This window comes from Monodon monoceros, unplaced genomic scaffold (assembly GCF_005190385.1).
Source record: "Monodon monoceros isolate NGI ecotype Baffin Bay Population unplaced genomic scaffold, NGI_Narwhal_1 Super_Scaffold_12, whole genome shotgun sequence".
Classification (NCBI taxonomy): domain Eukaryota; kingdom Metazoa; phylum Chordata; class Mammalia; order Artiodactyla; family Monodontidae; genus Monodon; species Monodon monoceros.
This window is the reverse complement of record NW_021703768.1, coordinates 144,796,076-144,815,274: the sequence shown is the minus strand read 5'-3', so window position 1 is coordinate 144,815,274 and position 19,199 is coordinate 144,796,076. Positions and strand designations below refer to the sequence as shown.

General features: G+C 44.2%; 2 protein-coding genes across 8 annotated transcripts in view; one reads left to right on the top strand and one right to left on the bottom strand.

Annotated features, from left to right (window-relative positions):
- Positions 1 to 10,866, top strand: part of INSYN2B (inhibitory synaptic factor family member 2B) — a 29,149-nt gene extending 18,283 nt beyond the window's left edge. Inside the window, exon 3 of the mRNA XM_029217465.1 lies at positions 4,538 to 10,866. Within this exon, the coding sequence (XP_029073298.1) occupies positions 4,538 to 4,724 (187 nt within the window). The 3' untranslated portion in view covers positions 4,725 to 10,866. The remainder of the gene's footprint in view (positions 1 to 4,537) is intronic.
- DOCK2 (dedicator of cytokinesis 2) overlaps positions 1 to 19,199 on the bottom strand; it is a 405,468-nt gene that overhangs the window by 207,404 nt on the left and 178,865 nt on the right. The window lies entirely within an intron of this gene.

The window sequence follows — 19,199 nt, the reverse complement described above, 5'->3', positions numbered from 1 at the left end:
ATTATAACGATTTCTTGACCACCATTTGCCACTCCCACCCCACCGTGAGCCAGAGCTCTGTACAAACTAAGCATTCAGCACTCCTCTTCATCCATGTGGATATGAATTGAGAAGATGGTAAGGGTGGGAGGATAGGTAGATTAAGAGGAAAGAGAGAAGGGAAGGTTGGAAGAGTTACTGGTGTTCTACCTTGATACCAAACCCAAGGCAGGCATTTATTCCCCAGAATCTGCAAACAACCCCCTGCTAAGAGTTTGCTTGAATTCTCTCAAGCAGGCATTTTATTCCCTCTTTCAAGATGTTGCTGGAAGTGCTGTGGGTTGGCTAACTAAGAAGTTGAGGGGCATCTCCTCTTCTCGACCCAGCCTCAAAATGAAAGACAGGTGAGAGAGGACACTGCCCCCTGCCCATTTATAAGGCAGCTGCTACCAAAACAAAATATACGCCTTCTCCTCCCTTCCAAACTAAACAGTAGTTTGTCAAATGGATGGATAAGAAAAGTGACAATTTTCCTTTATGTTAATAAATTGCCTAAAAAAACATTAATCAATTTCTTTCCAAAGCACAGATGCTTCTCTGTACTCTGTTATTTGCCTGGCCTTGAAAAGAAAGTCACCTTCAATCCTCTTTGAATTGTCAAGACCAATGGGGGCAGTTGCAAGAAGAGGATGGGGAGTTCCCTAAGTCCCAGTGATTATAATGGAAGCCTGTGGTGTTTCCATAGAAATATAAAGAGCATATTCTTCCCTGAATGTACGTGGAGGGGAGAGGTGAAAAGTGATGTTTCTGGCAAGGTGTACAATTACTGAAGAGTTGAAGGTATGAGTGAGGAGGTGAGGCATTCAGTCCCTAAGATAGGAAGACAAGAGACTTAGTGGAGTGGGTAGAGACCACATCCTACATAAGGACATTTCCCGTTATTGTGTCCCATCTGCACAACTACCCATTGAAGTAGCTTTATAACCCCCATTTTCAGTTGTGTCTCAGAAAGAGAAGCAACTTACCCAAGGTCACCCAGCCAGTAAGTGGTACAGCCTTGGTTCAAACCCAGGAGTATTCCATTCGAGAGCCATTTCTGTATTGTCTACAATGTGCTTTAAACTGTGAGCTAAGACAGACTTTACCTTCTTTTTTTAAAAAATTAATTAATTAATTAATTAATTTAATTTTTGGCTGCATTGGGTCTTCGTTGCTGTGCGCAGGCTTTCTCTAGTTGCGGCGAGTGGGAGCTACTCTTCGTTGCGGTGTGTGGGCTTCTCATTGCAGTGGCTTCTCTTATTGCAGAGCATGGGCTCTAGGCGCTCGGGCTTCCGTAGTTGCAGCACATGGGCTCAGTAGTTGTGGCACACGGGCTTAGCTGCTCCGTGGCATATGGGATCATCCCAGACCAGGGCTCAAACCCGTGTCTCCTGTCTGGCCTCTTGGTGCTGGTAACTAGTGGCTCTGTGTCCTTAGTAAATGCTAGCCAATATCAAGAGCTACTAGAGATCTTCTAGCCAAAGCTTAGGATCTGCCAGATCAGTGAACAGAAGTATCCACTGAGGCTCCGACTTCCAGGATGTACTGCCCAGCACTGCACCCCTATTTGTCTCTGAGCCTGGGGTGGGTTTCTGCCACCACTACCTGCAACTCACTCTCCCCAACTGAAATTTAAGGAGATGGATTCAGAGGCTGGGGAAGAGCTGTCTCCAGCAAACTCTCATTGCTTTAAGGAAGCAATTTAAAGCAGTGAGTTGCAAACTCTGATTCTTACCCTCTCTTACACTATTGCACAGATAGAGAACATCTACATTCATAGTTCTCCTAGCTCCTGAAATATCCCTGCCCTCTTTTCACCAGGCAGAAAAATAACCTTCATCCTAGGGCATCAGCTGGAGCCAAAGAAAGGAGGCACCCCTTACTCATTCTAGGAATTTCCTCAGCTTTCTGGTATCAGAAATTTCATCCATCCATCCATCCGTCCAGCTGGTCAACAGTCTAAACATCCATCCATTCATCCAACCATCCATTCATCCATACAACCATCTAACCATTCATCCAGCCATCCAACCAACTATCCATCCATCCATCCACCCATCCATCCATCCATCCACCCATCCACCCATGCACCCATGCATCCAGTCATCCATCCTACTCCAGGCCTGACACTGTGCTCAGTTACAGGGACATCACAGTGAGACAGGCAGATGTGGATACTGCTGGGGGATCTTTCTTACCAGCGTGTGAGACAGGTGATTAAACTAACAATTGCTTTAAAAATCTGCCTTGTGTGGGTCTCAACTACCCCTACTTTGCAGCTCTTCATCCGTATACCTCTACCAAATTATATGAACACACACACAAAACAGCCTCCTTCTCCTTATATGTGATATTTCTCTGACTTCTTAATTCAAACAAACAACAACAACAAACCACCTGAGTTTGTCAAGACTCACAACAAAGTCCTAACACCAATTAGAAAAAATAGTTCTCTGGGTGAGTCCTCAGTGTCAGACCTCCGTGTCTGTCTGTCTGTCTGTTTACTACTCTGCCCCCAGCACCTAACATAGGGCCTGGAACATGGGACATACTCAGTAAATTTAGTTTGTTGAATGATTAGCTGAATATCATTCAGTGTTTGCTGGCGCCTGACTCTGAACTGAGTGTTGTGCATCATTCTGTTGTTTCTACTTCACTGAGGTCCTATGAGTAGGTACCATGCTTATTCTGCAGATAAGGACACTGTGGCTTGAATACGAGAAATGACTTTGCCGAGATCTCACAGCTAATCGATCATGGAGCTTTGCCTAGAAAAACATAGCCTGCATTACTATACCCATTATTATAAGTCACCCAGCCAGGAGTATATCCCTGTGGAGGAGACCAGGGGGCACAGAAAGTAAAAGGATATAAGCTGAAGAGAAGAAAATCTGGTGGAAGCATATCAAAAATACAGAAACAAAATAATCAGACACCCATCCCTGATGCTCCTTAAGCATGGTTATTCAGCCCCTATTACTGCTACTATTATCATCATTAATGTTATTACTACTAATACATTATGTCTTGCTCTTTGCTTTGCTTCTCAACGATGTGTCTTGGAGAGCTTTACACCTATGCTACTTCATAGGATTCCTCAATACAGACATACTTAAATACTCTCCTTTAATGGGCATTTCCTAATCTCCATTCCTTTTTCTGTTATTTTATTTGTGTGTTTTGGAGTCATTAATGTACAGACTCCATTGTATCATCTGTACACAGGTCTGTGAGGTAAACATGACACTGTTGGGGACCAGGATTCTCAGGGGTTGAGAGAGTCAGAGGCTGGGGAGAGCAGAAGCTCTGGCCTGCGTGCAGTGGGTGCTCAGGCTCGCCTTGACCTTTGAGGGCTTGGGAATCAGGCCAGTGGGCATCAGGAATGGTCAGCCCGTCTGGTAAGTCTGGCTCAGCCTTCTCAGAACCTGGAGAGCCGGGCCAGGAAGGCTGAATCCTGCAGACGTCCCTACAGACTGTGTATGTGCTCCCTCCACCCTTAATTGTCCACTTTCCTCCATAGGAGATTTACTTACAGAGGAGTTGCCAGTGCCAGCATGACTGGAAGAAGGCTCTTAAGCTTATAGCCGTGTTTGTTACCTGGTTTCATACTAGAACTCTCAGAAGGCCCAAAGATGAGGAGCTAGCTTGGGAGTACGGAAAGTGGGGGCAATGCAGAGTCACGAAAACGGTGTTCCTCCTTGTTTAGCAAGGAGGAAAATGAAATGTTTCATACGGAAGAGGAAAGACCCCATGTTGGTTTGTGATGTGGCATGACTGGCCAAAGCCTTCTACCCAGCAAGGGCTAAAAAGGAGCTGTCATTAAAGGGACACTTTCCTGGTCTGCTATGCCCATGTCACCTCCCAGAGACCCAGGATCGGAGTAAGTGCCATCAAAAAGGCAGATCACGATTGCCACACGTGACTAATAAAGCCCCCAAATGGTACCTTGTCACTGGGCATTCTGAGATGGCTTACTATATGCCAGGAACCACTCTAAGTACTTCATTTATATTCTCTCAATTAATATACATCTTAATTCCAAAGAAAGCCTTTGAGATAGGTGCCATTTTTGTGTCCATTTGATGGATAAGGAAACTGAGTTGTTAGTTTTAGCATATAATCCTCTGTGTTACTTAAATACTTTATAATGAGGCAGTTTTCATGCATAAAATGTATGTAAAAAGAATGAACAATTAGGAGCATTAAATAAATGTGAGAGAGAGATTGGAGCCGTTTTTACCGGACATCTACTATTAGGCTGCCATGTTACGTGCTTCATTTAAACTTAGTAACATGCCCAAGAGGAAGGCGTTACAGATGCCGATTCAGTCAATGAGAAACTGGAGCTTCAGAGAGGTGGCACAGGTTCCGCAAGGTCACACAGCCAAGCAGCTACCTAAGCATCTGGGACCTGACCTCAAAGCACATGTTTTTCCATGTCAGTTGGACACTTGGTGATGCTACATCAGTATGTGCTGATTTGAATTTACTTTCCTTCCTTCCTCTTTGTGTTTTTCAGTGTAGAATATGACTTCCGGCAGCAGGAAGGCAGGTTCCATGAAGTTCTACAGAGTCTGGAGGAAGCAGAGCCAGTTGAGGAGGCACCTCCCCCACCAAAGTCCCCGGCAGAGCCCTCAGTCCCTGAGAAACAGGACTTAAGGCGGAAAACCAAGAAGGTGAAGAAGAAATGCTTCTGGTGGATCTGAGCTCATGGGGACCTTTACCTCTGCCCTTCCCGAGGTGGGGAACCACTGCCCTCAGGCCTTCTCTACTTCTTAGCGAAGGCCCCAGGCTATGAGCCACTCGACCTGTGAAACCAGAACAACTTGGGGCTGGATTAGCTGCCACTGGACGCGTGACCACACCTCACCTGAGTGCGTGCCACTGCGTGCTGAGGACCTCACGGACCCGAGTGCCCACTTGCCTAGCTTCCTGTCACACATCCTGGTTTGTGAGTCTAGATTCCCACCATGGGCAAATCCCCCATCGCACTTTCCTACACCTCTGTAACGCTAAGCACTTCCTGCCCGTCCTGGGTTCATCGTCCCAAAGGAAAGAAACAAAAATGTTGTGCAGAGCAGTAAGACAGAGGAGGATTACAAGCAGATACCCAGAGAAAACCAGATACCCAAACTGGCAGTTTTCTAAGATATTGGCATACATGAGCACAACAGAAGTGGGCAGGACACGAGAATGCAAGATCACCTTGTGGTTGGGTCCTCTTCATTTTTAATTAGCCCCTTGATCCCAAAGCAAGGATTTGTCATTTCATGCTGTGTGGACCTTAAGAGTCTGTGGCAGAGTAAGCTCACCACAGGGTATACGGGACTTGCAGGTATGACTATTCTACAGTTGTAGCTACTCCAGGGCCCACCTTAAATCATCCTGCTTCTCAGTCTGAGGCCTGAGACTGCCTGGCAAATGGATGGCGTCTGGTTTGGGTTTGAACTTTAAGATTCCACAGTTAATTTCTCTGCAACATTTAAGATCATGAGATCCAGCAGCCTATCTGTCCGTTTCATCTTACCAGAAACATAAATAAGACTAAGACAAAACACAACACTGGTTCTCGCCCATTCATCCCTACAGCAGCCTTGTAGACAAGTTCAAAGTATATTAATCTACACAATCTCCCTTCCTGGTGACCAGGCAATGGTCACCTGATTGAAGAAGCAGCAGAACTGGGGATGAGGATATATTTTTTTCCATTTTAGTATTAAAGGCCTTTCCTTCCCAAAGTCTGAATTCTTTTAAAGGCTGGCTCATTCTTTTGACAAGACCTCCGTATACGTGGGTCCAGTCAAACTTGCATGGCTGAACAAACAGCTAAAGTAATATAATTCAGTAACTGCTACATACTCTTGGGCACGAGGGGTAGGTTGGCAAGGCTCATATTCCTTCTTGTTAGACTCTCTACCAGCCTGTGGTTGGATTGAGGCTGCTTAGAAAAGGGATCCTAAACTCAACGAGCATTCCGTGAGGAAGGCACTTCATAATCCCCTTTGCTGAAGACTGGGTGTCTGAGTTAGAGTCTTTGCAGAGTGCAGCATCCTGTGTAAACGTGGGACGTACGTTCCCCGCTGCAAACTGAGGCTAACTGAGCAAACCACTCTGACACTTTCACCTTCCCCTGTCCCTGAGCTGCAGTGCACAAAGCTATTTCAGTGACAGCAAGAGGGAAATTTGGCAAGGAATCTTGGCTGGCACTATTAAATCCTGGAATGTCATTCAAGATGTTCTTGTTCTGTTTCTAGTGTAATGTTTAAACCCACAAAATGAGACCGGAATACATGACGTGAAGTTAGAATTAAGATAAATACACTTGTCATACTTAAGCCACGTTTCAATAAGATTTGGTACCATTGGCTAAAAGCCACAGAGTTTTCAGTATGTATCCACACGATCAACTCTCAGTTGACCCCAACAACCGAAAAGAACAGCACAGAGGATAATCCAGTAAAGCAAAATCATTGGGGATCTCATATAATTTTATCTTGTAGGAGCGCTTCCATCTTAATTTGCTTTGCTTCCGCTAATTTTCAAATTAATTTATGTTCCTGGGCGGCACAGTAAAATGGAAATAGTCCTATTCCCAGAATTAAGACACCCAGGCAACAGAACAGTCTATTCCAAGGCCTGTTTGTCCGTTCCCGAGTGCAGATATGAACACCTACTCTACCTGTTTTATAAAGTCCGTGCACATGCCAACATTAAATGGGCAGAGCCACCCAGAGGTGATCAGGATCATTTGTCAAAGTCAGCCTGTAATGATGAAGAGATGTCTGGGATAACTCACACAAAATGGATAATCCAACATTTGGATAATTAAGAAGCGTATGCTGTCATACACTTCTGCTGAGGTGGCAGCCTTGGGGTAAACCCTCAACTGAGTTAGATGAAACAGTGGTCTGAAAAGGTTGACATTTCTAGAGATAAAACCAAACAAGGCTATAATGATTCTATACCAAAGCACAACACAACATTGCTTGGGCCACCAACCTGAAACTGGGAAGGAAGTCTCTTCTGAAAATTGAACGTTTAAAATTGTTATGGGGGAAGTGGATTCAGTAAACACATTCCTGCTAAACAAAAACAATCATCTCTGTGTTAAATTTCAAAAAGTATACATATACCAAGACTCTATATTCACCTACTCATGTGAAAATTGCTTCTTTGTAAAGTGTTATGTAACATCTACCGTGATATCCTACAGAAATGCTGTACTTGAAGTTATCTGGTTTTACAGAGCGATATTAATTTAGCAAAGGTTACTTTTATAAAATTGAAAGGTGAAAGACTGATACATCACCTTAAGTTGCAGGAGTTTATGTAGCTGCTTTCTCTGTAGTTAAAAAAATGTGTACTCGCTATACTTGGAACTTAATACCAGCTCATCTATAGAGCACCTTCTTAAAGACTACGTACTAATGTAAGGTTTTGTAAATTTCTAAACTGTTTTAAATGGGATATTATCTTTTGCAATAAACTTACATATTTTTCCTAGGTTTTAAGACTCCATTACTAGCTTGGGTTGGTTTGGGTTATAAAATTTAAACCTAAGAAGGATGTCCAATGGTCCTAATGGCAGGGAGAGTTTTCATTATAATCGCTTCTATATGTTTCCCAGGGAAGCAAATAAAAAAAGAGCAGCTTCAGAACTTAGCATGGCAGTGATCTCCTCAAGGCCCACATGTCCTGGGAGCCAGAGAGGCACTGTGAATCAATGATGCAATTCCCAGCTTCATTCAGACGGATACATATTCATGATTTTTATCATTATTATGCTCATATACCTGAAATGTAACTTATTCAATATTTTTCTTTAATTATTTTTCCCATAATTCTCTTCCTAGAAAGAGGAATAATTTCTTTAATTATTTTCCCCATAATCCTCTTCCTTTATATCTATCACCACCATGAGAGAAACCAGTATGATGTTCCAAAAATAAAAGATGAAACCAAAATAATTTTTTAAAATTCTTGCTGGAGCCTGTTGAGTGTTAACGGTGCTGAGCCTGAGGCCAGCTCTCTTTGTTAAGATGGGAGATCAGCAAATATTCAACACGTGCTAAAGCCACTTTAACACCAAATGCATCTTCTACTTGACTAATCAGGATGCTTGAGAGAGAACTGAAAAGAAAACAACATTACCACCACGTGATTTAATTTTTTCCCTGCGCTGTCCATTAGCCATCTAAAACCAGTTTGTTTACCAGTTTAGGTGGGAAAAACCTGGACACAGAATCAGAAGTCTTGGGTTTAAGATTATTCTACTACCCTCTTTTTTGCAGGATGACCTTGGGAAAGTTAGCCTCTGTGAGCTGCTGATTCCTTTTCTTATAATGCTGAACATCACCCTTCCCTGACAAGGGTGCCTGACAATTAAGTGGGAGAGAACCTTGAGCATTACGGAGGGCACACAACAGGTGCTCAATAAATGTGTATTTATTCATTTGTTTATTGAAGTAAATTGGGGGAGAAGAGGGAAGATGCCTTTATGGGACTGCAATGGGTTTTCAGAAACAGGCTTGAGGTTTTCTCAGGGCAAAAAGTGGTGTTAATAAGGAATGAACTCTTCCTGGCCTTATTAAGACTAGAAACCATGACAATGATCGATAAGTAACAAAGGCCTCAGTGAGCAAGAATACGCAGGCATGTCTAGCACAGAAGAGCACTCTGGGGAATGAAGGATTCTTGCCGCGTGGAACCAAATACCCTAGAGGTAAAAGACGCTGCAAGGGCTGGGCCCCTGCCATTTGAAGCGTGAGGCAACTAAGAGAGGCTAGATAGATGATGCATCCAAGGGCTCGTGGAAATCATGTGGGAAGCCAGTGCTGGGAGCAATGTGGTGGGTGGGTGCAACGTGTGAAGGTCTACCAGACACCAGCACCCAGGGTAGTTCCAGGAACCACTGGCACTAGACTTGAGACGCATTCTGACCTCCAGGTACAGTTTCTTTCTTAGCCGATCAGAGGCCTCAATATAGCCTTCACTTGAAAAGGCTCTCATTTTAAGCAGCTCAAGGCAACTTGCTGGATGCTAAAAACGTACTTCTCTTTTTAAGTTCCAAGAAACATAGATGCTTTGTGATCATTATGCCCATCAAGCATAGCTTGCAATAAAAAGAACTAAAAGACAAATCCACACCCAACACTCTTTGCATTTGGTGAAAACCATGTTTGACCGGCTTAAGGCTCATAACCCCTTTGGGGTACTTTCATCCCAACTCCATCCCCATTTTCTTTCCACCAGTTTACAGCCTGAATTCCTACTGCTCATGTCTATCACCCCTAGTCCTGAGGTTTCCCAAATATATGATTTCTTCCTGCATCCTCCAGGATCCTCAGCCCGGGAAGAACCACCTAGAGTCTGGTTTTCTCACTGCCAGGCTAAGCCGGCTTCCCAGGTAAGTGTGCCTCTCCACTACCGGCCTCCCGTTGCAAACCCCCTTCTTCTCTCAGCTGGCCTCCACAGAAGCATCCCACCTGGTCTCCCCATGTGCACGCCCTTCCCTTTCACCACGTAGCAGCAAAACCAGTCATTGCTGAATTTAGACCTGACCCATGTCACACTCTGGCTGTCACAATCTGGCGTCCTGATAAACTTAGGAAGTCAGACTAGGTCTGTCACTATGGCTCAGGAGGTCCCACCTGGCTCTCCTGTGGAAGTTCCCATCATAGGCCCTTTCACTGTCTGCTCTACAGTCACAGTGAGTCACCTTGGGTTCCTCAGAACCACCATGCGAACACTCCCTTAAGGGTCTGTACACACTTTTCCTTCTGCCTGGAAGAGTCCCCACCACACCACCCGCCCTGCCCAGTTTCCAGCTCTGCTGGGGTTTCCCAAGTAAGGCTTTCCAAGACTACAACCACCGCTGCCCCAGATCATCCCAAATATCCCTCTTATACACTCACCTGGCACCAGGGACCCCTCCATCAAAGTCCTTGGCACAGCTGTCCTTGTACATATATTTATGTAATTCTTTGATGAATGTATTTCTCTCTTATTAGCCTATTATCTTCCTAAGGTAAGAATTCTGCTTATTTTTGCTCACCTTTGAATCTCCAGCACTTAGCACAATGAGATTCAAATATTTTTTGCAGGGATAAATTAAAGAATGAATTGGATTCAGTGGAGAGACAGGAAGAAATGATTCCCCGTTTTTTCCCTTATCTATGTACAGGCTCTATCTGTGCTGCCAGGAGCATCTAGCCTTCCACAGATTGGGGCCTTCAGCAGCTAATGTGGCCAGTTCTTCTAATTCCACTGTGGTCCACATGGCATTCAGGACTCAGGAACATCAAGCCACTACCATCTTCCACCACCATTTATCTTGAATACTGACAGCCCAGCTTAACCTTGTTTCGGAACAAATTGTTTAACCTTGTTTCGGAACTTAATTAAATCCCCATGCATTTTGCACATTTTACCAAGATACTGCCTTACCGTATGAAAGAGAAAATTAGTTTTGAAATTAAAGCAGATTGTTAACTATTTTTGCTGTAATGTTTCCATTAAAATGCCAGAACTTATTACATGTGACCTAGTCCATTTCAGACAAAATGCAATTTAAAGGAGACAGGGTCTGTCTCACTAAAGAAGCATTTGGGGCAGAGCATTTTGTCTTGGCTTAAACCACAATTAAAATGAAAAGACAATAAGCATCACACCAAAGGATTATTTACTTCAAAGCAAATAAAAGCTTTATTTATTTACCTTTTTAAAAAATTTTTGGGGGCTTCCCTGGTGGCGCAGTGGTTGAGAGTCCGCCTGCCGATTCAGGGGACACGGGTTCGTGCCCCGGTCCGGGAAGATCCCACATGCCGTGGAGCGGCTGGGCCCATGAGCCATGGCCGCTGAGCCTGCGCGTCCGAAGCCTGTGCTCCGCAACAGGAGAGGCCACAGCGGTGAGAGGCCCACGTACCGCAAAAAAAAAAAAAAAAATTTTTTGGCTGCGTTGGGTCTTTGCTGCTACGCACGGGCTTTCTCTAGCTACAGCAAGCGGGCTTCTTATTGCAGTGGCTTCTCTTGTTGCAGAGCATGGACTCTAGGCACACGGGCTCAGTAGTTGTGGCTCACGGGCTCTAGAGTGCAAGCTCAGTAGTTGTGCCACACAGACTTACTTGTTCCGCAGCATGTGGGATCTTCCCAGACCAGGGCTCAAACCCGTGTCCGCTGCATTGGCAGGCAGATTCCTAACCACTGTGCCATCAAGGAAGCCCCAAATAAAAGCTTTATTATCATGAACGGCTTTCACGAATTCTCAGAATCCATAACTAACTATGGTATATTAAATTTCACCCTAATGAAACCCATAATTTTTTCTCCTGGCAAAACCTCAATATATATTTCTTAAATCTTCAGCCACACACAGTGACCTCTCATCCGTGCTTGGGCTTAGGTTCCCCAGGTAGCACACGCAATGTTGTGATACCCTGGTTATGCTGATAGAAAAGCCTTCTTCCTCCTGAGCCAAACGGGCTGAGTCATTTTAACTGATGAAATCACGAGTGGTTCACATAGCTCTTGCCCCGAGCACACCAAGCCCCACTGAACCTAATCCCACGTGCAGAGCTCCCATATGCATGATGGACAAGAGAAGTCATGTGTTTTTGTCATCGCTTTTCGTTTGCTTGTGTGTTTCAAGGTAAAAACAATATGCTTTCTGCAATTAGGGATCAAAGAGAGCAAAATAAAAGCCATGCAGAGCATCAGCATTTGCAAACTCAGACCCCGGACCTGATCTTAATTCCTGGAACTGATCCCTCACTCTTCTCCACTACTACACGACAACTAGCTCCAAGGAAACTTCTCACATGAACCTCAGCCCATAACCACTTTTTTTCCCCAATAAACAGTTATAGATTCCCTTCTCTGTACCAGCTTACTACAGTCTAGTGAGGGGTGGGGGAGAGGGATTCTGACAATGAGCACATGTCCTTTGCTGATTCACCCGCCTGGATATCATGCCCCTCCTCCTTTTGACCCTCTTAATGCTGTCCTTGTTATTCTCTTATGATGATTATCTGTCTTGAATTATAGCTGTTTCTAGTTTTCTCCCTGTTTCCCAACTCTATGTAACATGTCATGAGAGTAGGAACTTCTTTCCTCCCCTTGTAAAGTCTTAAGTCCAGGAAGTCTTTGTTTAATTAAAGACTTCAACATTATGAGCCCTTGTCTGTTCCGTGTGGACCACTGCACTGGCCTTCAAAGTCTACTTTCCTTACAGTTTTCCAGCTCCCTTGGATCTAGCTTCCTTGCAGCTACCTGGGGATAGCTCTAAGATGTATATCTGGCCATGCCACTCCAAGTTTTTCTAACTGTGCCCACCACCATCCAGGGCATAAAATTCCTCCCATAGCAACGAGGTTCCTTGCAATCCAACTCCAACCTAGTATGTGCAGCCTAACTTCCTACCACTCCACTTTCCCCTGTACCATCTCCTTGCCACCTCCTAAAACGTCAGAGGACATTACATATCAGTGGCTTAGCACACGCTGTTCCCCCTACCTGGGACACTGTTCCATTACCTATTTACCATGGGAAATAATTTTTGTTTGGGAGAATAAATGAATAGTAGCCATATTACTACTATTCATGATAATAAAGGCTCCGATTTCTTGAAGTTACAATGGGCTATTATCAAATGTTTTGCTTCCATTATCTTATATTTTCCTCAAAAAATTACCATAAGGTAGCTAATGATGACCCCTATTTCCCAGAAGAATAATCGAGGCTTGGAGGGAGATAAGTAATTTGTCCAAGTCCACAAGTATGAGATGGTGAAGGCTGGAGTTCTTGCAAGGTCTGCCAAACATGAGAGCTTGGGCTCTTCACTCCTATGCCAGACATCAAGTGGCAATTTAAATGTCAACTCTTCTCTGCAGCTTTTTCTGATCATTCCCCGCTCCTGCCATGGGATTAGTCACTCCATCGTCCTCCAAGTACTCATGGTGCTTTGACCAGACTGCTGCTTATATTATCCTGGCATTTCTTTTGTCAACCCCTCACACTCACCTCCACCAGGAAGCAAAGTCCTGGGGGATAGGAAATGTCATCTGTATCCCTGGGGCCCTCGAAGTGTTGATCACGTTTCCTGAGATGCTGTAAATGCTTCACATGCTTGTTGAACGAATTGGGAGAAAATATGGAGATGGACACATTAAGAGGAAAAACAATCCAGGGTGGAAAGACAGACCAGAACAAGACCAGGAGTCCGACTTCAGCCCCCGATTTCCTGCACAGTTTTGAAAAAGTACCTTCACCTCCACCCCCCACCTCTGTCTTCAGAATGAAACCATCTGGCTTCACAGGCTAGTTAGAAGAAAAGTGGAATTATATACATGAAAATGCTTCAGTAAGTTTGACTATCTCGTTAATTCCTATTTTTAAAGAAATAGTGTTTGAGGGTTTTTTTTTTTCCTGATTTTAAAAGGAAAGCCGAATCATTTTAGAAAGAGTAAAACTACAGAAATGTACAAATCATGTGTCCTTTAAGCAGACGATACCAACATTATTTTAGCTTCTGAACAAGGTCCCTGGGTCTGACGTCTAAGAGATCCAGAGCCTCTGGTGAGGGGCCACATTTCTTCCCCTCTTTGACCCTCAGGGCCCCATGATGGCTTTCTTATTGTTGTTGTTATATTTCTATAATCCTTCTCCATATTTAAGTCCTAGAATATCCTCACGTTATTAAAAAATTATCATAAATATTTAATGGCGACATAAATGCATCACTTACGAATGTAGCATGAATCTAGAAAAGTGGGCTCTGATTTTGAAGGATCATTTGACAGAATTGAATCCCTTGAGTCACTGAGAAGGCCAGTGCCCTGGCACGGACGACAGGGACGGAGACCTGCAGGGAAGCCTGTTTCATTCGCCGTTGTTCTAACAGGGTTTTTTCTCTGTGGGCAGCTCCATTCCCTCCGCATTTCCAGGGAAGGAGCCTCTGGATGGGATTTCTCCTTCCTGTCTGGGATTCAAGCCTTTGTGGCAGACATCTGGTGGTTGGTTTCATCTCGGGGGGGCGGGGGTGGGGGCTTTATTTACAGCCCAGCTGTAGCAACAGCTTAATAATAATGCACAAACCCAGGTGCTATCCCAAGTGACGCCATAAAATAACTTGTAATCTGACTCATAACACTTGTGTCAAAGTAGGGAGAAGACTGTAGCACTGAAGGGGGAAAATAATGGCTCTTATTTACCGAGGGTCTGCTATGTGTTAAACTCCGTGCTGCGAGCCTTACACATGGGTTTTTACCCAGTCCTCACCATGGAACTGACAAGTAATAACCATTACTAGCCCCATTTTACAGACATGGAAACTGAGGAGCAGAACTGTGAAGTAAAGAGACTTCCTAGCTATGGAATAAGGTCACCTCACCCCTTGAGAAAAAGAGGACCAGTTCCCAGCCAGTAAAATCCTTTCAAACTCCATAACTTGTGCCCCAACCCCCATAGCCCTTAGAAAGAAATGCTGGGAATGAGGGTGCTCATCAATGCCTAAATGGGAGACAGACGCCAAGAGGGAGGAGATATGGGGATATATGATTCACTTTGTTATACAGCAGAAACTAACACACCATTGTAAAGCAATTATACTCCAATAAAGATGTTAAAACTAAATAAATAAAGTTTCCGAAGTTCACCAAGGACAAGAAAAGACTGGCATCTCTTCTAGCACCAGGAAACAGGACAGAAGATACAATGGAGTCTAACCTTGAAGACACACTAAAGTTACTTGTTCAAAGTCAGATCTGTCCAGCTCCACTAACAGAAGCCAAAAGGCACTGAGCTATTTGGAGGCAATTTCATTAGGATATGACGCACTGGTCATGCATCTCCTAGTACTAACTGTATGATACCCAAACTCCGTCTCTGCCTCTCCCTCTCTGGGTGCTAACAACAGCAGCCCCTGGGTGGCCAGTGGAGGCCCCAGCTTCTCTAGAGTCTGAGCTCACCTCCTCTGAAGAACCACAAGGCACATGTTACTGAGCCATGTGTGAAACTGTCACAGCAGCAGCATGTTTATTATCTAGGAGCGCTCTCTTTCCTTGTGGCAGAGATCTGCTCGATTAGGTGGACTAGGGAGAACGCAGTGGCTATTTTAAAAAATTTAGGAACTTCATAATTCCCATCTCTGTGACTCATCATGGAACAAAAGGAAGGTCCGGAGATGAAGCTGGCTTTTTTATGCTCCAGCTCTCAAACTTTGATTTGTCTAAAAGAATGCTACCACACAGGGCTAGTAAAGTATTTGGGAATTTTATATTTAAAAAGAAAGATCCTTAAGGGAAAGCCTAGCATGAAATAAATCTTTTCTCATCTTATTTTTAAAATCAGAATCTTTTAAAGCTAAACAGTGATTTGTGCTTTCAATTAGTTCTGTTCTTTCCACTCACTCCTGTAGCTTGGATAAGCGCCTGCTACATGCCATGCCCTGGGCCGATGGACAGCTTCCCCACTCACTGGCTATAAGCACCATCCACATGACCATATCAAGCAGCAACAAAGCTACCCCAAGCTCATTATGCCATCTTTCGGTTACCAACTGGAATTTCAGGTCTCTTGTATAATGTTTATTTTCTCTCTTAACCTGATCCCCCTCTAATATACAACATACACACATATTTACTCTTCTCTCTCTCTCTCAGGAATTTTCTCTAATTAATTTCATCTCAGGAAAACAATTTCCCAGATATGTATAGTGAAATGCTTAAGATGTCAGCTTCAAACTCTGTAGATTTGGGTATGGACTCTAGCTTTCTCCTTCCCAGGTGTGTGATGCTGGACAAGGAGCTTAAGCCCTTCTGACTACTGTTTCCTCTTTGAGAGGGGATCATAATATTTGTCAATCTCACAGATTAAATGTGATCATATCCCCAAAGTACCATCTCTGCCACACAACGAACACTCTGGAAATGTTAACTGACATTATTATTGACATATGCATCCTCTGAAGGGTATGAATACATTCTCCCCGCATTCCTTTCCATTTGGTCTGGGTATTCAATACCAATTCTTTTCCTCCCTTATTCTCCTAGCTTAATTGTATCACAAGGGTAATAACAGTAACACTTGTATAAGGGTAATGCAAGTACCACTTAACATGTTAAGGAAAAGAATGATGGGTTGTATGTAAATAAAACAGACAGCAGAAATCTTTCATTCCTTCAGCAGGTATTCACTGAGATCATCCTGCATGCCAGGGAACCACTGTGTCCTTAGAAACACAGGAGTGATGAAGACAGGCATTGTTCTGCAGTTGCTAGGAAGGATGTTCTCATGACAGTATGATGACTACACAAGGTTGAAGAGAGCAGAGGGATCCCAACTTGGTGGAGTGGAATGTGCGTCAAGACACGAAGGAGGAAGCGGAGTTTGCAAGGTGGAAGGTCTTGGAAGGAAAGTTAGGAGGGGTATGTTCTAGACAGAGGGAATGGTGTGCAGGGGGACGCAGAGGGGAAAAAGAGCATTCTGGGACCAAGAGAGCCGTTCCCTTGAGTTGGCACAAGTGTAGGAGGTAAGGGGCACTGGGAGAAGATGCAGGCCTGGACTGGGTGCCCTGAAAGCCACGGTGAGCAGCTGGGCCTTCATCCTTGGCCACTGTGGGGCCACTGATGCTTTATCTCCAAGAAAGTGCTACTTTAAAAGACCGTGTTGGCCACAGTGTGAAGAATTAGAAAGGGACGAGAGCGGAGGCAGTGTGTCTTATCAGAAGACGTAGCAGGGTACCAGTGAGAGGTGGTCATGGCCAGACACAGGCTAGTGGCATCGATGGTAATGAGAAGCGCTTGGATAGAGGCCTTTAGACCTAGAACAAACAGAACCCAGAGATGAGCTGAATGTGGAAGGAGGAGACTACCTCTCCTTCCAGAACCCTTTAGAATCTCCATGTCTCCATTCTAGCTGTGTCGCCTTCTGTAAAACCTGCTATTTCATAAGCACCAGCATTCAAGGAGACAGAGAGTTCTTCAGATTTTATGGGTTGTTATGGTTCAATTACCAGAATTGAGGAGCTTGATCCTAAAGATATCACTGTCATCATAAAACCACCAAAATTCTACGCCATCTTAAGGTTTCTGAAAGTTACTATACAGGTCACCCCATTAGATTCCACAGTCTAGGCAGGGCAATAGCTGGGTTTAAGGTGCTCATTATTATCTTGAAAATACTTGATGCCTAAATAGTAATTTCGGGTAGTAATAGTGCAGGAGTGCATGATATGCTACTTAAAAACAGGGACTCTAGCAACGGCACTGCTTGGGCTCAAGTGCCAGCTCTTCCACGAACAAGCTGTGTGATTATAGGCAAGTTACATAACCTTCCTGTGCTTGTTATCTCATATGTAAAACATGAGTACCTGATGCAGGTTAAGTGATGTCAAACACACATCGTACTTAGCCTTCTGCCTGAAAGCAGGATATCTGCTCAATAAGTGATAGCTTTAGTATAAACACTGTTTTCTGAACAAGGTGTTGAGTCACGCAGTGAAGGTCAGGCGTCAACCGACCACTTCTGGCTGGGAACACCCCACCTTCTCGTGTCCTAGACTGTCCTCACACGTGCTCTCCATGGGATGGGGTTGGATGTGGGTGGAGTTGGCACTGTGTCGCGGTGGCCCCTGCAGAGGCCTCCTGAGTCTTTGGGCTCACAGTGACAGAGAGTGGTCATGCAGGTGGGCTATCTGTCATTTGGGAAGTGAAGTCAGAGCTGTGAAACCCTGGCTCTCTGATGACTCAGGCATTTTCTGGAGTCTTCAGTGCTATTATGAGGTGAAGCAATGGAGGGTAGGGTGATTCCCACGTGTTTTTTTCCTTTTCGAATAAATGGCTCTGAAATTCTGAAGCTGGCCTCGTGCCAACTGCATTTACTTTTATTTAATCACTCAATAGACTCCTCTGTGAAAACTGGGGTAATTAGGCCCAAAATGTATCACCCAGAGGCTTATTCGAACTACCTGAAATAAAAGCTAGATCCCAATTTCAGCAAAATTACCAGTTTGTTTCCCTTCCAAGAACTTCTGGCAGTGCTTAGGTTCCCTGATTCTGCCTGTGGGACTGTCCATCCCCAGCACCAGGGAGGCCAGAGGCAGGGGATGGCCTTCTCTAGAGCAGACAGCAGCAGGACTCATTGGCCAGGGAGGGGTTCCCTGACAAACCCCCTCACCTGTGCAAACAAGCTTGGACGTTTCCCCCCACACTCTGAGACCTGTGGGACAGCACAAAGTACACATGGTCTGATATCAGACGTCCCTGGGTTCACAGCCCATCTTACTACTAGCCGTGTGACTTCGGCCAGGATGCTTCCATCCTTTGAAGCTCAGTCAGTCTATTCTCCTGAAAAACGGAAGAGGATGACACTTACCTGTGAGGACTCAGATGAGCTCCATCACACAACAGGGATTTTCAATCAAACTTACTTTTTTATTTTTTAACAATCTCTGAAGAGTACAACCAGTGCAATAATAAACCACTGTGTTGCAGTTTAATTGGTAGCATATTCTCTTTGTAATGTGAACATAAAATCATGGTGCATCTTACACTTGATAAAATATGACTGTAGCACATAGAAACCATTCCCTGGTAAAACTGCAAGCTCTCAGATTACTGGCTTTTTCCATTATGTGTCTCCTCAGACACCACTACCTCCTTAAAGGAACCAAGAATATGTGAAAGGGAATATTGGTTTTACAAGAGTGTTTGGACTGGGCAAAAAAACACCAATAACTTCAGTCAATACATAATATTTGCAAGAATCTTGCATACATCACTGTTTTCCAATCTCATCCTTATGACAGACATCACTAATCAATTCAGCACTTCTTTCTACCAAGCCAAGATGTAGCTCCGGAATCTTTCTCAACACAGTGCAACAGGCAGCCATTGAGAAGCCACCAGAGTTGGCACATAAAGTGAAATCTATTTTCTGTCCCTGACTCAGGACCTTGGGAGGCAGGGAAAGAGAATGGGCATTGGCCAAATTAGAAAACTTCCATACATGACAAAGATCTCAAAAATGATACAGTTCATTACACAGAAGAAACCAAGGTCTAGAGTGTGGAAACTTTCGCCAGCTCTCCCTTATCCAAAATGTCCTTTACCAAACCATGCTGCCTTTCTCATCATCATAGTCAAAAATCCTTGGTCATTTAAGTAAACAAACATTTATCTGATACA